The sequence below is a fragment of the Lampris incognitus genome, chromosome 17 (assembly GCF_029633865.1).
Source record: "Lampris incognitus isolate fLamInc1 chromosome 17, fLamInc1.hap2, whole genome shotgun sequence".
NCBI classification, from domain to species: Eukaryota; Metazoa; Chordata; class Actinopteri; order Lampriformes; family Lampridae; genus Lampris; species Lampris incognitus.
Window position 1 is genome coordinate 12,141,631 of NC_079227.1, and position 26,265 is coordinate 12,167,895.

The following is a 26,265-nucleotide window of genomic DNA, read 5'->3' on the forward strand; positions in this document are numbered from 1 at the left end:
ATGGATAAACTCCTGAAGCGTCCACAGGCACTGGAAATAAATTGGCAATTTTCTTTACACTAAACTCAAAGAACCCTATTTTTCCAATAATTGCACATTTATCACATTACAGTGAGTGTTAGAAGTACTCCAACAGTGAAACGTGTTAAAAGTATTGAACCAGCCATGTTGAAATCGATTCTGTAAGCTCATCAAGTTAAATCTGAAACTGAAGAATACCGACCCCCCCAATCAACTGACAAATTAATACAAGCACACAAAAAAAAAGTTGATTTCACAAAGCATGTCTAGTCATAACTGATTGTGAAATTTCTGATGTACGACTTTGTGAGCAAACACACTCGGATCAGAGCGTTCACAAATTTCACTGTGGCAGCGCCTCTACCAGCCACGGCATGTGCTTCGCTGGAGCAGATTTATATCAGATTAATAAAATAATCCAAAAGAAAAAGCACTGGCAAAGTACAAACAATCACCAATAAATTAAATTAACATTGTGTTCTTACAGTACACCAATTTACTCAGAGGAAAAGGTTCGTCAATGCTTAACTGCTAATTGCTACAATGGCCTTACAGGCACTGGCACTTCAAAATAATCGATGAGTCCATACAGTCAGAGATGGGGTTTACAGTTCGGGAGCATGCGACACATGTGGAGACACAACAAACATCTGGCTGTGATGTCACAGAGGTAAGACTCGACGAGATGCATGACGATTCCGACGTGCGAGGGGTGAGGATGCTGTAGAGATGGCACAGGTGGAAAACAAACAAGACACCGTCATGCCGGGTGATTATCTATAATGCTTTACACGTCAGGTGTGTTTCCTTTGGAAGGCGTTACCCTGAGTGCTGCTTGGCTCTGACCTGTGGTTTAGTTAACTCGAGTTACTGTGGAATTACTGACGGACTGATATACTTCCTTAAAAGCTACATGAGTCTCAGAAGACGTGAAAAGGTTTTCCTTTTTTCTTTAAACAACATTCATAAAAACAGTTTTCTTCAATTAAAATATACACAAAAAAGTCCAAAACGGGAATAAATTATTAAATACATCCATTTTTAGCATACAATACCACTCAGACGTGGAATATTATTAGCAGTACAACCACTCACTTGAAAACACGGTTTCAGACCTGTGGGGTCACCCAGAGGTATCTCAAACTGAAGTGTGACAGGCTCATCCTCCGTCCCATCACAGAGGAGAGTAACCACGGGGCAAAGCTGATGCCAAGCATCTCCGGATAAACCCGGAGCCTGCATGCTCTCTTTTGTACAGAATGTACGGAGGCACTGAACACAACTGTACACAGCAGAAGAAGAAAAGTCAGTCATCAGAACAGTACCATTATTTTAAAGAAAAAAAAAAGTGAACCGTTTAACTTCGTCAATGTTTTCACACGAACCTCTACTGATGCAGTTTTCTGTCCACTATTCACTTTGGTAAGTGGGATTTATCGCAGGGTCTTTAATGTTCAGATTAGCTGCCCCGTCAGAACAGTTCTGAGTTGTGGAACTGCGTGCACTCCGTGGGGGGGGGGGGCAAGAGGTTGGCCTGTGTGTGTCCATGGTAGAGGTAAGTCTGGAAGTAACCAGTGATGAAACGTGTGCCTGCATGAAAGTTATGTTTTTATGTCAGCACCCTTGGGCACTTTCTGAAAATATATTCTGTCTTACAATTACTGATAGAAGGGGGAGAGAGGAGTTAACAGCCTCTCAGAGGAAAGAGCCCATGTCCAGGTCCATGAAGGAGTTGGTGTCCATGCTGAAGGAGGAGTCATAGGTCTGGGAGCTCTGATGCATCCTCTGATGGTGCCTCAAGTTGGACTTACTGGAAAAGCTCTTGTGGCACAGCAGGCAGGCAAAGGGCTTCTCTTTGGTGTGGATTCGGCGGTGGCAGATCAGCTGAGTGGACACGCGGAAGGCCTTACCACACTCCAGGCATTGGTAGCGCTTGGGTTCGATGTGGATCCGCCGGTGGTTCTTAAGTGCCATGAGATTGGTGAACTCCTTATGGCAGACAGAGCAGGAGAAGGAACCAGTCTTGTGGCTGTTCTTGTGGTTGAGCAGGGAGCCGGCGTGCCGATAGGTGCGGCCGCAGTGCTCGCACACGTGGCTCTTCTCTTCTATGCCACTGGGCGCCTCCTGGTTCTCCTGCAGTTCAGAGACACCGCCCTGCATGTGGGACAGAGTAGGATGGGCCAGCTTGGTCATCCCCTCAAGCCCCATGCTGGAGCTCCAGCAGAGGTTGTTGTCCATGTTCTGTTGGGAATAGTGGCCCTGCGACCTGTGGTGCAGTTCCTGGTGTTGTTGGTAGCTCACTGTGTTGGGAAAACTCTGCTGGCACAGGCTGCAGAGAACCGACCGGTCCTTGGAGTGGAGTTCCATGTGGCTCTGGAGGTGGGATGTCAAACAGAAGGTCTTGCCGCACTCAGGGCAGCAGTGGCGCTTCATCTGGGAGTGGATCTGCAGCGTGAGGGGGTCAGGGAAGGTCTGTAGACACAGGGTGCAGTGGTGGAGGTTCTCTGAGTGTGTCTTCTTATGGTTGAGCAGGGAGCCAGCGTGACGGTAAGAGCGACCACACAGGTCACACCTGCAAAAGGAGGCACACATCAACAATCACACAGGGTAAATAATGTTTTGCATAAATACCACAATTACTTTATCAACATTGAACTCACCAGTGAGTGTCATAGATTCTTACTCTAAATTACACTAAATTACATAAGCTACACTAAATTGAGGGTAAGCTTTTCCCCAAGAAGTGGCTCTCATTAATAGTTGAACGGCAAGCTAAACTGTTTATTCTGTACTATAATTAACACTGCACTTCAAATCCACCGACTCTGATCATCATCGCTCCATATATCTTTTTCATGTTAATGCAATATTTCTCCCACAAATGCAAAACTAAATATAGGAATAGCATGGGGAACCACTTTACACTGAAATTACCTATGTAATAGTTCTTGTTTCGGTGCTGTTTAAAGAGAAACCCCTCAACCCGTAATCCCATACTTAATCACAAATTAAATGATTAGATATTCATGTTGAAGTAATTTTCATAGATACTGTTTGATGTTCTTCGTTTTTTTACCCACTTTAAAATGTTGTGTTTATGTACTTGTATCTTTATGTTAAGTGTCCCAATTAGACTAATTCCCTGTGTGAGCAAACATAGCAGCTAATAAATGAACCCATTTTTTAGGCGTCATGCCAGAAATAAAGAGGTACATTCAAAATGAATTGAAAATAAATAATGAAAAAAACAAAACAGCTTTACAAATGATAGGGTTATCCATCCATTCATCCATCATCCAAACCGCTTATCCTGCTCAGGGTCACAGGGATGCTGGAGCCTATACCAGCAGTCATTGGGTGGCAGGTAGGAAGACACCCTGGACAGGCCGACAATCTATCACAGGGCCAGTCTAAAATATGTTATACTAAACTGAAAAGAAATCATATAATATAGAAATAATAATTCAAAGATAGAACACAGACTTAAATACTCCTTGTCAGAACAGGACAGAAACTCACATGAAGCATTTGTCTCCTGCCTCAGAATGATGGATGGTGCCTCTTGTGGAGTTATCCCGAACCCTATGGCAACGGTGTCTCTTAAGCCCCGACCGGCCCTGGAAGCTCTTCCCACAGGTGGGGCAGCTGAAGTGACCTGCTGCCCGGCTGTGGACCTTCTGGTGGTTGTGAAGGATGCTAGCCAGGCGGAATGCCTTTCCACATGTCAGGCACACATACTTCTTCTTCTGCGTGTGGATGCGGGTGTGGTTGCGTAGGGCCATGGGGTTGGTGAAGGGCTTGGAGCAGAAGGTACAGCTGAAGTGGCCAGTCTTGTGGGTGTTCTTGTGGTTGAGGAGGCTGCCCGCATGCCGGTAACTGCGGTTGCATATGTTGCAGGTGAATGGCCGCTCCTCTTTGCTCTGGGCTGTGGCGGCCTGTGGGTTCCTATTATCCAAGCGTCCATTGCAGGCGTGGGCTGTCAGCTGTTCCAAAGACAGAAAGGCCTGTTTACATTCTTTGCACTTGAAAGCTCTGGTTTTCAGGCCCCTGGAGCCCACCAGCCCATCCCTCCTGAGGTGAGTACAGACATGGGCCAAAAGCTGCTTCTTCCCCCTGAAGCCCCTACCACAGTTCTGACAGGAATGCTTCTTGTAAGCAAAGTGGGTGCGCAGGTGGTTTTTCATTGCTAGTTGATTGGAGTAGGTGTTGTTACACACAGAGCAGCAGTATTCTCCCGTCTTATGCGACTTCCTGTGGTTAACCAGGCTCCCCGCATGGCGATATGTGCGGCCGCACTGGTCACAGGCAAAAGGGCGAATATCACTCGCATCCTCCGACTTGACCGAAGCGCTGAGATTTGCTCTGTCTTGAGAGGGTTGTCGGTGCCGCCGGGTCAGGTTGGAACGTGGACTCAAGAACGGTTTCCCACCGTTTGAGTTGGACCCATTCATTTGCATGAGGGTCTGGATCTGGTTGTTCAACTCCTGGATCTTGGCCTGGTTCTCCTTGTGCCGTCGCAAGTGGTTCAGGAGCTGCTTCTGAATTTTGAAGGCTTTCCCACACTCGTGACAGGCATGCCTGGGGAGAGGTGGGGGACAAACAGTTAATCCTGTGTTTACTAAACAGTGATTATTCTGTGGAGTGAATGAGGGTATGAGACCGAAACATGCCTGCTATGCAGAGACTCTCCAAAGCACCTCTGAGCTTCTCTCTCGGCATTGCTCAGTGATCAACTACTTCACAAAAACTCACTAATACTGATGAACAAGTATGACAAAACAAATAACATACTGGGGTTGACTTCACTCACGTTATTTGCACATTCATATGGAGATATTTATTGAAGTATACCGTCTGTATACTCCTGAGATTTTTAACTTTTTATATTTCATTTCCATTTACTTGTGTTCCTGTTTTTGTTGCACAAATTAAGAGTTGCAAATAAGCTCATGGTACTTTACTTGTATGTGAAGTATGTGACAAATAAACATTTGAGTCTTGAATAACACTGCCATAACTAATGCCGATGTACAAGTATGACAAAAAATGATATACAGGGGTTGACAAGTTAATTCTTTTTTTTTTTCCAAGTTATCTTTGACTTATATATCACAAACCTTTTGACATCAAAATGGGACCTTTGGTGGTTTTTGAGGGCCAGCAGGTTGTAGAAGCGTTTTTGACACACAAGGCAGCGGAACACCCCGGTCTTGTGTGACTTCTTGTGGTTCAGCAGGGAGCCTGCGTGTCGGTAGGAGCGCCCGCACTGATCACACTTATACTGACGATCCTCATCGTCAATGTTTTCCTTAATGGGTCCCGCCTCCACACTGTTGGTACCAGTGTTTGCTTTCATTTCCTCTTCGTGGTTTGCAGACTCTGGCTTCCTCTGGGTCGGGCAGTTGTGGCTCTGCAGGTGGCGGTAGCTGGTGCAAAAGATGCCACAGCTGCCACAGATGATGCTCTGGGCATCCTCCTTGCCTGCAGAGCTGCGACTTTGGCTGATGTGCTGGGCATTGTCTGCCATGGCCTGGCTATGTAGGAGCTGATGAGCAATCAGGTCCTGCCTCCTGGTGAAGCTCTCACCACATGTGCTGCAGATAATCATCTCTCCCCCTTCCTCATCCTTCACCTCCTCATGAGAGGACATGGAGGAGGAGCCTGAGCTGGCAGGGGTGGCATGGGACTGGGTGTGACCCCGCAAGTGGCTCCGCAGGGCCCGCATACTGGTATAGCTGTTTCCACACACAGAGCATTGGTAGAGATCTCCGTCATCGTCTTCATCCTCTTCATCAGCCTCATGGCCATCCACGCCTCCATTTAGGTGTTCATTGCTCATGTCGTCGTGGAAGTCATGCTCACCAAAGAAACTTTGGTCCTGGCTTCCATTCAGACCACGGAACACTGCATTGGGCTCATGGTTTCCAATAGCACATTCTCTGTTGCTTTCCTGGAAATTCATGTTGGTGCTGTAGCCATTGGTAGTGGCTGTGTGCTGCTGCTGTAGCAATGGGCAGCTGTGAGACTTGATGCCTGCGATGTCTGCAAAAGTCTCTCCACAGTCTGCACACATATGCCTCTGCATCAGATGTTGGTGGTGAGGTAGATGTATGTTCTCGTCCTGGGAATAGTCCTGATTAAACTGCTCATGGTACAAAGCCTGGTTACTTTGGTCGGATGTATTCTCCTGTTCCAAACCAAGCAAAGCTCCAGTATTATCACCCTCCTCCTCCTCTCCCTCCTGAGAGGGAAAACCTCCCTGCTGGTTGTCCAAGGTCAGGGGCTCTGAGGACAGCCAGTCCCCATCGCTGCTCAGGCTAAAGGAGGACGGCTGAGACTTGTGGAGGCGGAGGTGGCTCCTGAGAGCTGCTAGGTGAGGATAGCTCTTCCTGCAGATGGAGCACTGATAGATCCCCACCTGATGGGACCTCTTGTGGTTAATGAGACTCCCTGAGTGACGATAGCTCTTCCCGCAGATCTCACATTTGAAGCGCCGCTCACTGGAGTCTGCAGCAAAGTTCTCCTCCATCTCAGCTGCATCGGCAGTGGCATGTGGCTGAGCCAGGGTGGGACTGAAAGCCTCAGCATCCAAGAGCTCTGCTTGAGCATTCCCTCTGGAAGATGTTTGACTACTTGAACAATCAGAGTAAATATGGCCGTTATTAATAACCTGACCCCTAGGAGGATCAAAATCTCCATGATTATCCATTGATGATACAGGTGGACCATTATTTATGGGGGATGCATAAAAATTTGACCCGGGAGATGCAATACTGCTTTCATAAGACATACTGTGGTTCTCTTGTACCAAGTCGTGGTGGCCAAAGGACACAGAGGAAGAATTATGCATCTGGATGTGCTCCTGGAACTCCTCATCGTTGGGGAATAGCACTTGGCACAGGTGGCAGAAATTTTCTGGTGCATCTTGGCTGCGAGATGAGAATGTGTCTGGTGGTGTGTCAGCATAGGCTGATCCCACTGAGACAGGGCCCGCGCCCCCCTTGGTTTTATGAGTTCTCTGGTGGCTATAGAGGGCTGCCATGTTATTGAACAGCTTGAAACAGATGGTGCATTCAAACATCCCCACCTGATGAGTCTTTTTGTGATTGGTCAGGCTTCGCAGGTGGATGTAAGATTTGTCACACAAATCGCATTTAAAAGGCCGATTCGCTGTGTTGTCAAAGGTTTCCACATCATCAGCTTGCTCCCCCTCATCTTCACCAGGGCTGTTTTCTACAGACATTCCCATGCTGGCTGACTGCTCGTCAAAATTAAGTGAGTCATCAGCATCTCTATTTTCAGCTGTGCTGTACTCACATCCCACCCTCCTGAATGACTGCACCTTTGCTTGCCTGGAGAGATGAACGCGCTCATGGGTAGCCAGCTGGGAAGCCAGGCGGAAGGACTTTCCACATTCCATACAGGAATACTTCTTCTGGGAGGTATGACTGCGGAGGTGACTTTTCAAGGCCAAAGCATTAGTGTTCTCTTTGCCACATATCTGACACTCAAAAGTGCCCACATCGTGTGTCTTTTTGTGGTTGGCCAGGCTACCGGCATGCCTATAGCCCCGCCCACACTCATCACATTTGAATTTGCGGTCCTCGTCCTGTTGGATATGTGTATCCATGTGTTCTATGAGGCTGGGCATACTGGAACACACCATGCCACACTGTTTGCAAGGAAATCCTTTTGTCCTGCCTGGCTCCTGCATTGCCATTGCAGGATAATGTGTGAAATAACAGAACCAGACACTGATAGTATAAATGACATGGAGGGGGAATATATTAAATGTCTAACTCAGCCCCATTAGAAGGCTAACTTTCTCATAAAAGGTCCAAAGAATGTCCAAGAGAGTGGCACTGAAAAGGATGATATGCATCAGTTCCACACCATCAAAATGGGGTTGACTTGAGTTAAAGCAGGCAGGTGAGTCATGAAAACTGCAAAGGGGAAGAAGAAAACATTATTAACTACAGATCCAAAGAATGAATTAGCTGCATCCGCTTTCCTTATAATGTGGTACGAGTCATGAGTAGTCGTTTTCTTAAAAAAAAAAACACAGATGTAAACTGCAATACAAGAATAAAAAAGAAAAACACACATTTTACTATAGATTTTAAATGAAATGCAACTCCCTGGGGTTGTTATATAGACTAGGTGGTAGCTGGACTATTAGCTTACAATAGCTGTGGTATGCTAACCAAGTTAGCAATGTCAATAAAACAGAGACCAACGCCTCGCAATTGAAATTTTATAGCCGTCGAAATGAGACAATAATTACTAACAGTATCTCGAAACGAAACAAATAAATATACCCGCCTTTGCTCTGAGAAGGCACAGTGACATGTGAGTAGGCTGGCCGGCTTCGGCGATGTTTATTTTACAAAACGGCCAACTAGCTTTAGCCTTTTAGCCGCTACCTCCTAGCATCACCAGGCTTAGCTAAACAAACATTGCACCAAAACGCCAAAGAAGTCGCTATTCGCAGAGTCACCTTAGCAAGGGATGCTTAAAAATCAAATTCGATCCAATCTGGTTCCAGTAAACACTCCCGAGGACGTATTTTCACTTATAATTCGGCAAACGTTAATTCTTGGTCTAAATGAAAACCTTTCCTTTTTTTCAATTGTCTTTTTTTCCCTTCCATTCCCATTTCCACATTGCTCTTGTTGCTAGGAAACAGGAAATGTGTAGCACGGAAATACTTCCCCGTCTAAAGCGGTTAGCCTTTGAGCTAACGATGCTGTATGGGCGAAGGCATGATTCCAAATAACTTTTATATTCACTTTGGGAAAAAATTTCCCTGATTGTCTAACAATACGTCTTACTGTGGATTTTAAAAGGCTAGTTTATTAATCAAAGGCTAGTTTATTAATCAAATGTCTGAACATGATGGTCAGATCCAACAATAGCTAATTCATAGTAAGTTTCCTATCATTCTGAAGGGGAACGTGTCACGACGGCTATTTTGATTTTTCGATGTTGTCAAACAATAATAGAAAACATTCTGTGAAAAGCTACCCCTAAACTGTGACGTTTGGATTTTTTTTAAATTAAAATATCGTTATATGTATTTATTTACCGAGGGTAACCCCTTCTACATTTACTTACGTTAATCAAATATGAGCTGTTTTAATTCAATCTGTTTTATTTTTATTCATGCTATTTGATTTTGTTATCCTTTCATAATTACTTCGCTTTTGTTTTCCCTTTACATTTTAACCGGATGTAAATGTTGACGTACGAAATGTGCGATATGAAATTAAGGAAATGTTATTGCCGCTTGAGTATCGCCATAAAAAAATGGGTGTATTAACTCAATCACTATTTTCGAGATAATTTCTTCCTCCCTTTACTTTATATATATATATATATATATATATATATATATATATATATATATATATATATATATATATATATATATATATACTGGCAAAACATTAACAACTTCTTTGGGACAATTTAACATGAGGCTGCAGCAGTGAAGTTATGCAGCTGCATCTATGGTACACAGTGGGGGGGGGGATTATATTTTCAAATGTTGCAACTGACCGATATCTCTTAATTTTTCAAGTTACTGCCACCAAGGTGGCTAAACTAACCACCGGCTCGCTTGCTGTGTTGCTATGTTGCTATTCGTTCTAGCGACGCACACTTCGGAGGCTGGATAGCTTCCGTCATCATGGTCCTAAAGCCGCCCCGCAGCCGACACCGAACGCAGCGTCTCACAGCGAAACTCAGCCAGTTCTCTCAAACAGACGCTTTATCGACCGGTTCAAACACAAATCCAGGTAAGAAATGCGTTTATTACGGCCATGTGCGCACAACGCGAAAGACGGAGCTAAATGCATTCGGTGTGATCGCTGTCATAACGAGTCTGTGAATATGAGCAGCCGGTCCTAAAGCCAGCCATTTTGAGTGAGTAAAAATAACTAGCCAGCAAGCTAACGACAGCCAATACGCACGAATGTAGTCCGGTTCTGTGAAACGTCGCTCGGATTACTGATGGTCGTCTTTCATATCGGCATTCGTGTGAGAACTGCTTTCCGGTCAGATACGAATCTAACGGGCATCTCACACCTCAGTGTCCACAACATTGCATTGTCAACTTCCTTAGGCGTCAAGCGGTTAGCTTATTGTCCCTGAGGTCCTAATGCCAGCCATTTTGTGACTTTTATCACACCCACATTATTCAACTCTACTATTAAAGTATACTATTGTGTCCGGCTTGATGCGATGATGCCCGGCTTGTAGCAAAGTGAGTTTAGGACTGAGATTTAAAAATGTATTTCCAGTCTCCTATTCTAATACTTATGCTGACATTTTTTTTTAAATTTACAGAACCCCAGTGGATGCCTTTTTCACCTCATCAGTGACACTATAGCAAAGATAAACGCACAAAGATGGCCTCTCCCCAACCAGGCAGCCCACCGCTGGCAGAGCAATACACCCCTCCTTCAACACAGAGTGAGGAAAGCCAACAGGAAGAAGAGGCGGTTAGGGACAAGCCTGCAAGAAAGCGAGGGAGAGGCAGACCCCCAAAAGCCAAGCCCTCCTTCAAATGCTCTGTGTGTCAAGAGGCTTTCAGGAGTCCCTCAGCCTTACGGAGCCACAAGCTCTCAGCGCACAGTAAGGAAGGCCAGCCGGAGAAGCAACAGCAGCAGCAGCAGCAGCAGCCGCCGCAGCAGCAGCAGCAGCAGCAGGAACATGCATGTTCACAGTGTAGTAAAACATTCTCCAGCAAGGCCCAGCTCTCCAAACATGAGCGCTCTCACTCAGCCCAGCGGCCCTTTCAGTGTCCTGACTGCCACAAGGCGTACAAAACGCCCACCGAACTACGCAACCACAGCCGTTCCCACACCGGGGAGAAGCCCTTCATCTGCACGGAGTGTGGAAAGGCCTTCATGCAGGCCATTTGTCTGCGGATTCACATGACACAGCATAGCGGGGAGCGCCCCTACTCTTGCCGCCAGTGTGCCAAGAGCTACCCCACCCTGTCCAAGCTGAAGGTGCACATGCGCTCGCACACGGGTGAGAAGCCCTACTTCTGTGCTGAGTGTGGCAAGAGCTTCGCTGACCCCTCGGTGTTCAGGAAGCACCGGCGCAACCACCAGGGCCACCGGCCGTATGCCTGTGAGGAGTGTGGGAAAACGTACACAGAGCTGAAAGACCTGAAGAACCATGAGCGCTCACACACAGGGGAGAAGCCCTACCTGTGCTCTGACTGCGGTAAGGCCTTCTCCCGCTCCTCCTCCCTGGCCTGCCACCAACGCATCCACTCTCAGAGTAAGCCCTACCAGTGTGAGCAGTGTGGGAAGGGCTTCACTCAGCTGTCCTCCTACCAGTCCCACCTCCGCACCCACTCTGGAGAGAAGCCCTTCCTCTGCCCACAGTGTGGAAAGATGTTCTCTGACCCCTCTAGCTTCCGCCGTCACCAGAGAGCCCACTTGGGTTTTAAGCCGTACCCTTGCGACAAGTGTTCCAAGAGGTTCCGGCAGCCAGCAGACCTGGCCGTGCATGAGCGGGTGCACTCCGGTGAGCGGCCCTACAAGTGCCAGAGCTGTGATAAGGCCTTTGTGGCCTCTTGGGACCTGCGGCGCCACATGCTCGTGCACACGGGCCTCAGGCCATTCTCGTGCACAGAGTGCGACAAGTCATTTGCCGAGCGCTCCAGCCTCAACAAGCATCGGCGGGTGCACTCTGGCGAGCGCCCGTTCAAATGTGAGGAATGCTTCAAGTCATTTGTAGTCTCATCAAGCTTGCGCAAACATGAGAGGACTCACCTGGCCGAGCGCTCTGAACAACAACAGCAACAACAACAACAACAGCAGCAGCAGGGGACAGTCCCTGGGTCCGGATCAGCACCAGCCTTCCCCGCTCCTACCACCCTGCCCCAGTTCTCCTGTACTCAGTGTGATGCCACATTTGGAACCTGGGATGAAGTGCAGGCCCATGAGAGTGCTCACACTGTGCTGGACCCCTCTGATGTTTCCAAAGTTGTTCCCATGGGCCCTCATGTCTGTGAGACCTGCCAGGCAGAGTTTGCGCAGCTGGCAGATTTACAGGAGCATGAGAAGCAGCACCCCAAGCCAAGGCCTCACATCTGCGGCAACTGTGGCAAAGGCTTCCTCAACAAGGCTGGACTGCGCAAGCACCAGAAGATCCACTCGGCCAACAAACCTCACACCTGCCCTCATTGTGGAAAGGCCTTCTTGTTTGCTGCTTATCTCCGCAAGCACTTACGGACGCATCCGCAACACTGTGTGGCGACCCAGATGACCGACCTGAACATTATTCAGCACACGGACCCTCTCCCCTCTCCCCCACCTCCCATTGAAGTCTCCCCCACCACCATTGAACCCGGTGCGATATCTCTGGCGGTTCCCGTCACTGTGCCCGTCACTGCCTTTCAGACCCTGCCAGAATATTTAGTTAAGGAGGAGGGACTCTGAGATGTTTTCCTGTCCTGGTGTTTTGACATCATTGATATTTAGCTGTCTGACAATACATAGGGAGTCAGTTAATTCTGAGGTGCTCAGAGCTTTCCTCATTTTTAAAAGTGTATCGTCATGTGACTCTAAATGTGTTATTTATGCTCTTAATGACTTTTAATACAAGCAGTATGTCTGTCACAAAGTGTTCCAATAATCATGTCTTATTTTTCATAAACCTTACATAAAATGTGTTGTGAAAGTATGTGCTGATCGATATAAAATCATAACTTGCTTCAAATCTCAATTCTGGTGAGTGAGTGTGTTGCATCAAATGCATTTAAAAAAAACGTGAACAAGCTGTCAATGTCTTTTTGTGCAATCTTTAAGGAACATTTATTGTGTGACCGTGAATGTTCTCATTCATCCAGGTCATGGTTATCCAAAGGAATTGAATTGAGTGCAACTGGACTTGATAATTTATTGTGTGACTTGTAGTTTTCCTGTGGTGGAAATTTCATAGGGTTGATCATGGAAATAACTGCAGGCTGCTTTTAAAGTGTCATGTAAGATGGTACACCCTCACCTGTTCACTCTAAGCAGTCTGCAATTCGAGTTTCAGCCAAGATGACAACCATGTAGCATCAAAATTTTACGGCAAAAACGAGAAGTTCAAAGTCGTTTCAAACAGTTGAAAAGGAGGATTTGTGTTATCCCAATAACTATTGAATTATAATGTTTTAACCCCTTCTGCCTTCCGTACTTACAAGAACAGGTCTACTTGTCACATCCTCAGGTGAGACACAAAATGCATTAACCCCCCCCCCTCAAGGAGGTCAGAATGCCGGGTCACGTGCGGTCTTTGAGGCCCAGTGCCTTGCTCAAGGGTAAATTGATAGTGTCGGTGAACCCGTAGGTGTATATGTCATCTTCAGTAGCAGCCCAAACGCAAGACGCATTTCTGTGGTGCTGAAAAAAACATCAGAGGGCGGAGTAATGTCCATGAGCAGAGGTCCACAGGTGGATTATACTTGTCCCTACACATCCCAAGAGGGCTTCTGCTGGTGTGAACGCCGATTTCAAACGTCAACGTCTTAAGCATCCAGTAGGAGGCTGTAGGGTTTTGAATATATATATATATTCTTTTCTGTGTCAACACTGAAATATAATTAGGTGTATAAAAGGCTACACGTGTAGCTTTTTTTTAAGTAAGCTCTCGTATTGCACACTTAATGTATAGAAACCGATGCAAAGACAATAAAGGACCACACTAGTCCGGAGCACAGCATCACCGCATTACACATGCATGCCGCTCCCGGCGCTCGGACTTCCTGTGCCCCCGCCTCGGTTTCCTGTTGCTAGCCGGAGACGCCCAAGTTCAAGATGGACACAACGTCCAGTGAAATTCCATCGGGGACGGCCTCTGGGCCCCAGCTGTGTCCAGCGAACACTTGTATAACGAGCCTGTGACGGGGTTGTTTTTTGTTTTTTTTAATAACTTTGGCCTGCTCGTTGATCCGTTCACCTCCTTCCCGGCCCACAGAGACACAGCTCCCGGGCGAGAACCGCAGTCGAGCTGGACGCGCTGACCGCAAGATGGTCACAGAGTTACAGCAACACGAGTAACACGGGCTTCGGCGTGTTGAGCGACGCCGTGCGTGTCGTGTTTGTGTTGATGGTCGGGGTGCTGCTCACACTAGGACACCAACCTGCCCCGAGATGAGCGTGTCCGTCTCTGCTTTAGCGCCCCCAGCTTAAGCAGGGTTGTCTGTTCAGTCTCGGTTTGAATACACTTGGTACCTTTGCAGCAACAGGCTCAAACGCATTTGTCTTATTATTAAAGGAGACAATGTTCTTCATGCATTTTCTTTTCCTGCTTGTATTCCTTCCATCATATTTGACTTGGGGTTTCATGCACTGTATTTCAGCATGTTTAACAAGGTAGTTTCCCCCCCCCCATTGTATCCTAAAGCTTACTTTCACTGCAGCTGTTAATGACCATGTGCTATGTTGTTCCTTTATCTTACAGCCATCTCATTATCTCTTTGTGACGATACCCACTCTTCCTTCCATCCAGCCATTATCCAAACCGCTTATCCCACCTCAGGGTCACGGGGATGCTGGAGCCTGTCCCAGCAGTCACTGGGTGGCAAGCGGGGGGAGACACCCTGGACAGGCCGCCAGTCCATCACATACCCATTCTTGCATAACTTTTTTTGTTTGCTGTTGCTGCAATTGGTCCAAAACCAATTTTAATGCAAATATGTGCAATTTTAGGAGCATTCAGGGAGCGGCAGGTTTGGATCTTTTTTTCCATAAAGTTATTAAACTTTGAAAATCCAAAATGGTCAAAATGACTTCCTTGGACATTAACTACTGGACATACAGTCTATGCCCAATTCAAAGAGGCTGAGCTCTCGGTCCAGGCTCTTCTCTCAACCAGCCCCAAATATAAACTCTCCTTTTTTCCCCAGCCTACTGTAAACCAGAGATGGTCCATAAGCACGACTGTTATACTGATTTGTGGCATCATCCAGCTAATTTGCAATTTGAATCCCCTATTACTCGCATCACTGCTGGTGATCTACATATTGTGCACTTAAAATAATTGTACTTGGCATGACATGCAGTCTTGTCTATGACATGATTATTATTTAGTGCTCCAAGATGCCTGTAGGTTGACGCACAGGAATACATCTGCTAACTGCTGACTCTTGTAAGTCACAATGGACGAATGCATCTGCTAAACGAGGAAATGTAACCCTAACTACATTAACCGCCGGCTGGGAGGTTTATTCAATTTGTCGGCACAGAGCAATAGGATGGTGTTTATGAGTCAGGTGTTCCCTCTGCGCCTTCGTCACACTAATATCACAGACTCGGCTAAACACATGCTGTCATAGCCACACACACATGCACACGCACACACACAGCAGTTGAGACACTGAAAAATGCGAGGAAGAATTTAATCAAGTCCTGTCAAAAATTGACTTTTTTACAACAAAGATGACAGTATGTACAGTTAATGTATATGTGCTACTATTTGCGTCTTGTAGCATTAATCATTTATGGTTGCCAGGCAACTGCTGTCATCTACTCTGCAGTAGTCCTCATACATGACTTGGTTGCTCCCTGAAGAGGTAAGTGGTAGAGCAGTGGTGGTTGGTTAGGATCTGTGTTTGTCCTTCAGTGAGATGGACTTCCTGTTGCTGTGCTTCATGGTGTAGAGCAGAGCTGCACCCGTGTCTGTAAGAGACTGTAGAGGAGGAGGAGGGGGAGGAGGAGGAGGTGGTGATAGGAGAGGAGAGAGGGAGGATTAGAAAGCAGTTTGAAGCAGTGGTCTGCAAGGCATTGAGGTTTGGGCCTCAGCCCGTTTCCCACCTGCACACAGTTTGAGGCAGTTGCTGGTAATTCAGCACCTGAAAACCCATCTGAGAGCGAGCTCGGCTGTCAGTGTGAGTGTGTACATTACACATTTTGGCTGTTAAAAGTAATGCCCATAAAACACCCAAACCTGTGTGTGTGTTGGGGGGGGGCAGGTTGTGGGTTTGAAATTAGGCCCCTTGCAGGCTGCCCACAGAAAAACACCCTAATGGGTTTAAAATGTGGTTTTCTACTTCCCACCCTGCCCACAAAAACCTCACAGTGGCCCGACAGGGGGCTTGTTTGCTTGTTGAAATGAGACCTTGTTTATTAAAAAATAAACCCAAACCCTGCAGAATAGTGGGCTTGGGTCTGGCAGCAGACATCTTCAATGGAAAAAGTAGAATCGCGTCCCACCGAGAAGTATGTGAAAGGTTTTCTTTCCAGCTGAACACAACACCGACTAATTTATCCACTTTAGCACACCTTGAAACAGAGACCGGGGGACTAGTTAGTGAAATTAGCCGGTAATGGGTTTAGTTAGAGTAAACAGTACACACGTTCGACCCTTCATGAGACGGAGTTGGAGACCGAGAAAAGAGGAAGACAGATGCTCCAGAGTGGAAATGGGCAGTATGCGGTACACACTACAGCAAGTGTTTGCATCAAAGACAGTTTTATACTCCATCCATCCATTATCCAAACCGCTTATCCTGCTCTCAGGAAGTACAAGTATAAGTACACGGTTAGTATGGGAAAGGCATTCAACCAATGCACGTTGCTAAGAGTAACGAAAATGTTAGCTCCCTTTACCAAGCCGAGTATAATCTTTGTCAAAATAGTGCTACAGCAGGCCGGTTAGTTAAGACACAGTGGATATTACCTGCACGTCAGAAACGACAGAGTTTCTCTGAAAAAAAAAAGCATTGCACATGTTTTTAATCTCAATCTGCTAAATATAAATGTCATGTATTCAACAAAAAGCCAATTAAATATGTAATACACTGGCATGCTAAAAGAGGCTCACCCTGGTATAGCTCTGTATTCCATCATAAATGGGCTCCATGGTTTTAACCCATTCACTGTATATCTGTTTGTCCTCTCGTCTGTGATTGTGCTCCCTGCAAGCAAAGACAGACACACTTCATTTAGAGTCCCACAAAACACTACTACAACTAACCCTAATCAAGGCACACACACACACACACACACACACACACACACACACAGAGCTCATTAGCACTTCCTGTTTTTGAGGAGACAGCATGTCACATGGAAAAAAAAAAGATGTCTGCTTAATCTCGTGGACGTGACAAACACTAGTTTAGAGAAAGAGACCTCGGAAGTTTTCCTGGTAAACAAATTATCCCTAAATATAACAAAAATGTGGCTGCATTATTATGGCTCACTCACTCAAACAAAAGAAACACGCACACGCACACACACACACACACACACACACACACACACACACTCACAGTGCTCTCTCGATCAGCTTCCTCTGCGTCTCTGCTTCCCTCTGGGCGTCCAGGAAGCGACCTCGGACGGCGAGAGCAGCGCTGGCCTGCGACGAGTTGAGCTGAATGATGGCGAGGGACAGTGAGGAGAGGGCCGCCCAGCTGAGGGAGGGGTCACACTATGGTCATTGTGGCGCTCAATGACACTGACTAACTTGTCCTTTCTGTAGCATTATCACACAAATAAGTCATGGCGGTTGGTCGATTAGCCCAACACATGTTGTTAGTTTCTGTGTGGACTTATTCAGAATGCCTAAAAAGCAGTGGCTCTCAATTAGGTCCTCAGGTATCACAAGTACTGCTGGTTTTCTATTCTACCAGGTAGTTCATTATATTCCCCTGTTGTTCCAGTTATTCAGCCTCCAATCAGGGAGGTTTTAGACCTGGAAGAGCAGATGAAGATGATGAACTACCTGGCAGAATAGAAAACCAGGAGAGCTGGTGGTACCCGAAGAGCTGATTGAGAACCACCACCTTAAAGCACCGTATCTGTGCTCTTATCCAGGTCAACTCAGACAAAGGTTCAGGGCATCGGGGTGGCGTGGCAGTCTATTCCGTTGCCTACCAACACGGGGATCGGTGGTTCGATTTCCCGTGTCTGCGAATGGGAAGCCAGATGTGGGTATGTGTCCTGGTTGCTGGACTAGTGCCTCCTCTGGTCGGTCGAGGCACCTGTTTGAGGGGCAGGGGAAACTGGGGGGAATAGCGTGAGCCTCCCACACGCTACATCCCCCTGGCAAAACTCCTCACATTCAGGTGAAAAGAAGCAGCTGGCGACTCCACCTGTATCGGAGGAGGCATGTGGTAGTCTGCAGCCCTCCCCGGATCAACAGAGGTGGTGGCGCAGCGACCGGGATGGCTCAGAAAAGTGGGGTAATTGGCTGGCTAAAATTGGGGAGAAAAGGGGGGCGGGGTCCATCCATTATCAAAACCGCTTATCCTGCTCTCAGGGTCGCGGGGATGCTGCAGCCTATCCCAGCGGTCATTGGGCGGCAGGCGGGGAGACACCCTGGACAGGCCGCCAGTCTACCACAGGAACCCCCCCCCCAAAAAAAACACAGACAAAGGTTCAAAGGGGCTACACATACAAGCACATGGCCCAGTTCCTCAACAAAATGCATCACCAATGGCAGATGTCAGCGTATGTGCTGGGTACTCAGTACCTTTGTATTTAAATGAGCTGCTTTGATTTGACGTTGTTGTTGTTGTTGTTGTTATTCACAATGCTGATCAACAGAGGGCAGCACAGAGGAGTTACCGTACACACATAGAGCCATGTGAGGAGCCTGGGTCGTTAGGGTGTTGGAGTTCAACACTTGGGGTCAGCTTTAACCCTCGCCCTACATTCAGACTGATGAGCTTTATACACAACCTGATTCTCTTTCCTTATATCCGATTTGTTTTTTCAAGTTCATCCTTTACACTCCGTTTCAAAAGTGACACATACTTGATAACGGAAATGACTCACATGGCTGAACAATAACAGCTGACATTCTGCAATCGTGCTCAGACATTTAACCAGGTATTTGGTTCAAACTTGGTCAGTTGCGAATTTGTGATTTGTGCCCATGGGCACCCGTTCACCGCTAACTGAATAATTGCTTTTTAACAACCTCCTCTTCATTGTGGTCTTATTGTGTTACACAAAACGAGATGTCAGTTTAAACATCGATCGTGAGCACCTGTCGTCAGTCACCTCCCGGTCCACAGTAAAAACCCTGAGTATCCTCCGCGTGTCCCTCCGTCTGTACCGAACCTGCAGCTGGACAGACACACGGCTGCCGGGGGCGGGAGCTTGCGCTGATGAAGACACACAGACACACACACACACACACACACACAAGCTCAGATTTATCATTGTCATTATCATAGGCAAGTGCTTATTTGTCGGTTACTCTTGGTTGGTCTTGTAAACCCCGAGTTCCTCTGTCGGTCCTCACCCTCTGAACTGTGTTGCTTGGCTCCAAACTGAAACGTTATCTCTGTATTCGGCGACACGTTCCCCACCTCTCGCATCGCTTTATGTCCCGTTTCCCTCTCACCTATCATATGTCTGCAGGATGAGAGAGTGAACAGTAGAGATGTGGCTCTCCTCACCAATGCAATATCCAATTCATCCATCCATCCATCCACTCATCCATCCTTCTATTGATCCATCCATCTATCCATCCATCATTCCATCCATACCTTCCATCCATCCATCCATCGTTAACCCAATTCATGTACATAAGGTTCGGTTATGAGCCGAGAGATAACACACTGCTCCACCACAGTCTTCACAACCAAGAGTTACAAACATGAGACACAGAGCTTTCAAAGTAAACGTCCAGAGATGTGATTTAAACCTTACAGTGTCCTGGGCAGCAGTAAGGTGACGCTACAGTGTGTGGCTATGGTCCTGTTCTCAATAATCTCTTCAAATTCTGTGTGCAGCTTATGAGGGCTTGCTATCACCACCTCGGGGAGGAAAGAGATGAGTCACACACCATGGAAAATGAGATTTGACCAGCTTCGGTACATACAGACTGATAAAAACAAGGGGACAGAAGCAGCATTGGAACAGGTTCCAACACATTATTGTTGCCATTGTTATGCACTTATCTATTATTATGCTTTGTTGATATATTATACAGGTGTGTATGTGTATGTGCACATGTGCATGTACATGCATGCTCGTATGTATGTGGTAAATTGTAATATCCAGGAACATTGAAGTGTTGTCAATTTGATGAATGAGAATTTAGCAGGGTTGACTGAATATTACTTGATTTTATTAATTAACAACTTTTGCGTTTAATGGTTTTAATGGTTGTCCAACCATCCATTATCCAAACCACTTATCCTACACAGGGTCACAGGAATGCCAGAGCCTATCCCAGCAGTCATTGGACAGCAGGCGGGGAGACACCCTGGACAGGCCGCCAGTCCATCACAGGGCCAACAAACACACACACACACACACACACACACACACACAGACACACACACACACACACACAAACACAAACACACATTCACACCTAGGGCAATTTAGTACGGCGGATTCACCTGACCTACCCCGGGGCTTGCACCCAGGACCTTCTTGCTGTGAGGTGACCGTGCTAACCACTGCGCCACCATGCCACCCCAAGTATATTGATACATAAATAAAAACATCACACTGCGCCAAAGATTTTCGGCTACCTTCCCTCCGGTGCGATCTGCAAGTCTGCCCAACTCGTCCAACCGGCAGTCTGTCCCCTCGATGGTCAGCACAGACACGGTCACACTGACAGGATGAAAGACATCTCTATGAAATGTCACACATAAAACAGCAGCCATTGTGATCGTTGTTGCCCATCCCAGTCCTGCATCTACCCCCACTTTACAACTGCAGCCCATTCCAAACACTTCGTTTTGTGGTTGGAGCAGCAGCATGTAGTAAGTAGTCAGCATGACGGCTTTGTGTTTTGCTCACTGTCGCTTCAGCAGCATGACGGGTTTAAAGGCGTTCACGTAGGGGCATCTGGGCAGCATAGCGGTCTATTCCGTTGCCTACCAACACGGGTATCACTGGTTCGAATCCCCGTGTTACCTCTGGCTTGGTCGGGCATCCCTACAGACACAATTGGCCATGTCTGTGGGTGGGAGGCCGGATGATGGGTATGTGTCCTGGTCACTGCACTAGCGCCTCCTCTGGTCGGTCAGGGTGCCTGTTCAGGGGGGAGGGGGAACTGGGGGGAATAGCGTGATCCTCCCACGCGCTACGTCCCCCTGGCGAGACTCCTCACTGTCAGGTGAAAAGAAGCGGCTAGAGACTCCAGATGTATCGGAGGAGGCGTGTGGTAGTCTGCAACCCTCCCCGGATCGGCAGAGGGGGTGGAGCAGTGACCGGGATGGCTCAGAGAGCGGGATGATTGGCCAAGTACAATTGGTGATACTGAGGGGGTGAATCGTTTTTACTCACCCCTGCATGGCGGCGTACTCCCCCAGGTCCTGATAGAAGATAGTGGAGGAGGTGAGCGTCCGGGAGTCACTGTCCTCCACCTCCAGGTTCCCCAGCTCTGTGTTGGCTTTCCCGTCCGTACAGATGATCACCTTGGAGAGAGATGGGAGAAAGCTGATCGTGATTTAGTGATACTAAAGTAACAAACAAAGAATCTTTTTCCCCATCAGGAATTAACTGACCTTTGACCCAGGTTGTCTGGACGCCATCGCTATGGCGACGAGAGCGGCAGGACCCAGGGCTGTGGCCCCGCTCTCACACAAGCTTTCAGCAAAAGGAAGAAAAGAAATGAGGAGATGTTTTATCATATCAACGTCCCATCAAGGATATTTACTCACTAACTGTTGATAAGGATGTGGAGAAACTGTTTGTTACCTGAGAACCTCCCTCTGTAGGCTGTCCCGGGTTCGGTGGAGGGGCGGTGGACTTGGGAGGCTGAACGCAGTCTCCTTCAAATATTCGCTGTCAATCAACTCTGCGCCAGACAGGAAGTGTGAGGTAAACTCCCTATAGCCGTGTATCATCACCTGGTGATTGATTGATTGTGCATTATGGTGGTGTTTTCATTTCATTTGGGGTCCGCCTGCATTTCCTACTTTGAGGATTTAATATTTTTTGTTATCGTTTATAATTACATAAATCACTGTTTTATCGTAACTGCTTAGGTCATCATTATATCGTTGCTGACCTAGGCTTTATCCTTGTTGATTTTTCCTTTTCTCATCCGGCGAATCAAGAAGTCCCGGGGGGGGTACAGAGTACGTAAATGAAAACAGCCACTAGGGAGCGATAGCATAGCAATGGGCCCAAAACGGCACTCTTTATCAGCCAAATTCAAGATGTTATGATATATAAATTAGCTTGTTTTTGACACCAATTAAAGAACCCAAAACTTGTTTTTAGTTTTTGTCCTGTCACTGGCCATGTCACTATAACTTAAAATTGGAATAAGTATTATTTTTTATTTTTTTTTAGGAAAAACTGACTCGTGTGGACCATGATATCTATCCAGTGTTAGACAATACATCAACAGCTGTGGACAGAGAAGACATCAGCTGCTTTGGTGTGAGAGAAACCAGAGAGGAATTGTGGGAAAACGAGATCGTGTTTTGCCGTGGAGCACAAAAGCTTCTGCATCGTTTGGTGGTAACAGAAATGTAATAATTGGGTTTGAAGATCGATCTCTTGTGAATACTTGTCAACTGAACAGTTTTTCTGTGGTAACAAGATCGACCAAACTGAATAGATTCACAGAGTTGATGTTGCACGACCTTCATTTATTTTCCTATGACCTCCAACACGGAGCTGTTGCCACAAAACTGTGATAACGGTTTCCACGGCCAAGCTGAGAATCAAGTCAAAGAATAAAAATCATCTATTAGAAGTGATTATGACAATAAAGCAGACATCGACTCGAGACGGCTCACATGCTCGCATTACCAACAGTGCATCTTGGGGCCCAAAATTTATTAAATTACAGCAGAGATTCAAAATGCCTTCCAGTGGGTCCTTCCTTCAATATGTACTTCGATGCAGCAACACGTGAGTCCAGCAGACGTGGGCGAGCTGTTGTGTACACACACTGACTGTGCTGAAATGTGTCTGTCCTGTACCTGGTTGTTGAAGGTGATGAGGCCCAGGCGTACATCCGGCTGCTGTTGACTCAGTCTCTGAACACTCTGCAGAACAGCTTCCTGGACGAACTGGGGAAAAAGAGACATTTCCATCATAACAATGGTTAGTCAGACACCGGAGTTTTGTTTTTAATCCACATCTGTGTAGCTATGAGTGTATTTGCACAACAACCCACTCATACAGTGCACCCTGTGGAGATGTGATTCCCATTAGCTTAAAAAAGGTGTTTTTATGAAGATAATGTTTTGGATAGTGTTTAGTTTTTTATTAGCTGTCATATTTTCCACAAGACTTGCTGTCTTGTTCTCCTTAGCGATATTACTTGTCCTATGCTTACTTTTATGCTATGCCTGCCGCTGGGCTCGTTAAGGTTTGATTTCATCTAAACTGATCTGACGACATGAAACTTCTAAGAGTCCTGTGGAGGATCTGGGTGGCTGCAGGGGCAGATATTATGGAAAGGAGTAGGGAACAGAAAAAGAATAAGAGGTTATGAGTGTACAGGGAAATATGAAGTAATACCAGGAAACGTAAGGGAAAGATAAAATAAACAGAAAGAGATAAAAAGTTGGGGCAGGGGCATCCGGGTAGCGTAGCAGTCTATTCCGTTGTCTACCAACACGGGGATTGCCGGTTCGAATCCCCATGTTACCTCCAGCTTGGTCGGGCATCCCTACAGTGGGTGGGAAGTCGGATGTGGGTATGTGTTCTGGTCGCTACACTAGCGCCTCCTCTGGTTGGTCGGGGCACCTGTTCGGGGGAGGAGGGGGGAACTGGGGGAAATAGCGTGATCCTCCCATGTGCTATGTCCCCCTGGCAAAACTCCTCACTGTCAGGTGAAAAGTAGCAGCTGGTGACTCCACATGTATCGGAGGAGGCATGTGGGAGTCTGCAGCCCTCCCCGGATAGGCAGAGGGGGTGGAGCAGCGACCGGGACGGCTCGGAAGAGTGGGGTAATTGGCCAAGTGCAATTGGGGAGAAAATAAATAAATAAATAAAGTTGGGGCAGTACTGTACAATAAGACACATGTTATGAAAGGTTTATAAGTGGTTAGTTATCAACTCGTCGATTGATGTATTGTGAGTAATTAAGATGCTATAATGCATGAACAAAAAGACTTTTTGGGTTGCCAGGTTTGGAGCCCACATGGAGAGAGTCTCCACAGACATTCTCTTTGAAATCACGTGATTAGACAAAAGACGGCCAAACCACCAGCCCCTACCTACCTAACCTTCACCCTAAATTTAATTACTGTAATTGCAGTTGCCACCACTGTTACCTGAAAATCCATGTATGCATATGGATTTCCTGACATTCTGAAGTCGTGTAATTCGTGGGCCTCTCTCTGAGATTGTTAATCGATAACATGGTTTCCAAGAGAATGTCTATGGAGACGCCCTTGTATTGATAAATTGTGGGCTCCCAACCTGGCAACCCAAAACATCTGATTAACAACGCATTATAACATCTTATTACTGATTTATAAAATGATAATAAATTAGGTATGAACCTCAAGCAGTAGTAATCACTTATAAACCCTTTGTAACGTATACCTAATTGTAGTTTTGTACCAGTTGAACGCTGAATAGGGCAGATCCACATCCAGTGGACTGGTATAAACACAGAAGGGATGTTGTGAAATGTTTCAGTTCAAATCAACACAGCTTCTGGAGAAAAGAAAAGATAATGTCGTCACCTGTAGACGTGATCTGTAGACTACCTGCTCTCCATCAGAGACCTTAGCGCAACAGAGAGAGAGAGAGAGAGAGAGAGAGAGAGAGAGAGAGAGAGAGAGAGAGAGAGAGAGAGAGAGAGAGAGAGAGCAGATTAGTAAGTAGAAATCCCACCGCCAACGGCATGGTGGGATCCTGTATGGATGTCCTTCATGTAGTCATGTGTAGTTTACTATATTTATGGAGAAACAATAATAATCATTACATTTATAGATTGCTTTTCTAGATACCCAAAGCGCTTCACATTGAAGGGGGTAACTCACTTCAACCACCACCAATCTGTAGCACCCACCTGGGTGATGCACGGCAGCCATTTTGCACCAGAACGCTCACCACACATCAGCTTGAGGTGGAGAGGGAGGAATCATTGAGCCAATTACATGGGGGACGATTAGGTGGCCAGGTAGAGAGAGCCAGGTTGGGAATTTTGCCAGGACACCGCGGAACCCCCTACTCTTTGTGTTAAGTACCATGGGGTCTTTAATGACCACAGTGAGTCAGGACCTCGGTTTAAATGTCTCATCCGAAGGACGGCACCTCCTACAGCACAGCGTCCCCGTCACTGCACTGGGGTATTAGGATTTGTTATTTTTATTAGGATCAGAGGAAAGACTGCCCCCTACTGGTCAACTGACACCACTTCCGCCAGCAACTCATTTTCCCAGGAGGTCTCCCATCCAAGTACTAGCCAAGCCCACACCTGCTTAGCTTCTGTCATTTGGCGGAGCCTGGGTACATGTTGGTATGGCTGCCGGCAAATGTTGAAGAGTTGCTGTCAAGGTGCCTGTCAGCAAGGCATTAAACTACTGCATTTCACTAGTTTTTCTGTAAGACTTCCTAGTCCTGATTTCAGCTTGAACATAAATGGAAATACAAATGATAACTGTGCACAAGAACATGCTGGCACAGCACACAGTGCCCTCATTACGGCCTCAGCACGATAGTACAAAAAGGGTATATATAAGGAATATAAACAAAATGTGTATGTGCTGTGCTTATGTGAGGCTCTGTTCAGACTGTGGCAACCAATTTCCTTGGAAAAGGACAATAAAGAACCTGTCCATCGGTCTATTTATGGGGGGTGGGGGGGTGGGTGCAGTCTGTTGCTGGCCCTGCGTCTCTACCTGGGAGGTCATACTCATGGAGCCCGAGATATCGATGCAGAAGAGGAGCAGAGCATCCGCTGGCGAGACGGGCGTGTCCCTGGGGTTCAGCAGGAAGAGGCCGTAGGGGCAGATATTTTGCGTACACAGGGATTTCGGGGAAGAGTCCTGGTTCGGGGGCTCCCATGACTGACAGAAGTAACATTCACTTATCTGCGGTTCAACAAAGAGAGATGACAGGTTTGTTGACACATTAATCCTTCTGCCCATGCAGCTGTCTGTCTATGTGTCTTTATTTTGTGTGTGTTGTTAATTTATAATGATAATAATAATGTAATTCAGGTTAAGTCCAGTTAACATTGACATCCTGGAATAAATGGCATCTAGTAACAGAAATTTAGTTACAGACACAATTATGACAAAGATATTTCCCATTTAGTAATCATTTTTTATGTTGATATACTTAATTA

General features: G+C 46.6%; 3 protein-coding genes across 5 annotated transcripts in view; 1 reads left to right on the top strand and 2 right to left on the bottom strand.

Annotated features, from left to right (window-relative positions):
• Positions 1-1,678: 1,678 nt before the first annotated feature.
• Positions 1,679-8,663, bottom strand: znf646 (zinc finger protein 646). Its single transcript, XM_056297145.1, has 4 exons — positions 8,519-8,663; positions 5,139-7,964; positions 3,541-4,599; positions 1,679-2,593 (listed from the first exon to the last, which is right to left on the bottom strand). Exons 2-4 carry the CDS (start codon positions 7,739-7,741, stop codon positions 1,717-1,719), a joined length of 4,539 nt encoding a protein of 1,512 aa, XP_056153120.1. The 5' UTR covers positions 7,742-7,964; positions 8,519-8,663; the 3' UTR covers positions 1,679-1,716.
• On the top strand, positions 7,392-12,747 carry znf668 (zinc finger protein 668). 3 transcript variants are annotated; one of them, XM_056297146.1, is made up of 3 exons: positions 7,392-7,463; positions 9,673-9,818; positions 10,369-12,747. In XM_056297146.1, exon 3 carries the CDS (start codon positions 10,431-10,433, stop codon positions 12,477-12,479), a length of 2,049 nt encoding a protein of 682 aa, XP_056153121.1. In that variant the 5' UTR covers positions 7,392-7,463; positions 9,673-9,818; positions 10,369-10,430; the 3' UTR covers positions 12,480-12,747. The 3 variants fall into 3 exon arrangements, with proteins under 3 accessions (XP_056153121.1, XP_056153123.1, XP_056153122.1); XM_056297148.1 differs by lacking the exons at positions 7,392-7,463; positions 9,673-9,818 and adding an exon at positions 8,281-8,370; XM_056297147.1 differs by lacking the exons at positions 7,392-7,463; positions 9,673-9,818 and adding an exon at positions 10,005-10,076.
• Positions 12,748-15,416: 2,669 nt separating this feature from the next.
• The window catches only part of LOC130127917 (circularly permutated Ras protein 1-like), a 32,478-nt gene continuing 21,629 nt past the window's right edge, over positions 15,417-26,265 (bottom strand). Inside the window, exons 8-21 of the mRNA XM_056297628.1 lie at positions 25,817-26,008; positions 24,656-24,697; positions 22,937-23,026; positions 21,699-21,850; positions 21,506-21,587; positions 21,285-21,415; positions 20,522-20,606; positions 19,689-19,795; positions 19,279-19,391; positions 19,021-19,132; positions 17,300-17,440; positions 16,849-16,942; positions 16,705-16,731; positions 15,417-15,714 (exon numbers count right to left, since the gene is read on the bottom strand). Of these exons, the coding sequence (XP_056153603.1) occupies positions 15,625-15,714; positions 16,705-16,731; positions 16,849-16,942; positions 17,300-17,440; positions 19,021-19,132; positions 19,279-19,391; positions 19,689-19,795; positions 20,522-20,606; positions 21,285-21,415; positions 21,506-21,587; positions 21,699-21,850; positions 22,937-23,026; positions 24,656-24,697; positions 25,817-26,008 (1,458 nt within the window). The 3' untranslated portion in view covers positions 15,417-15,624. The remainder of the gene's footprint in view (positions 15,715-16,704; positions 16,732-16,848; positions 16,943-17,299; positions 17,441-19,020; positions 19,133-19,278; positions 19,392-19,688; positions 19,796-20,521; positions 20,607-21,284; positions 21,416-21,505; positions 21,588-21,698; positions 21,851-22,936; positions 23,027-24,655; positions 24,698-25,816; positions 26,009-26,265) is intronic.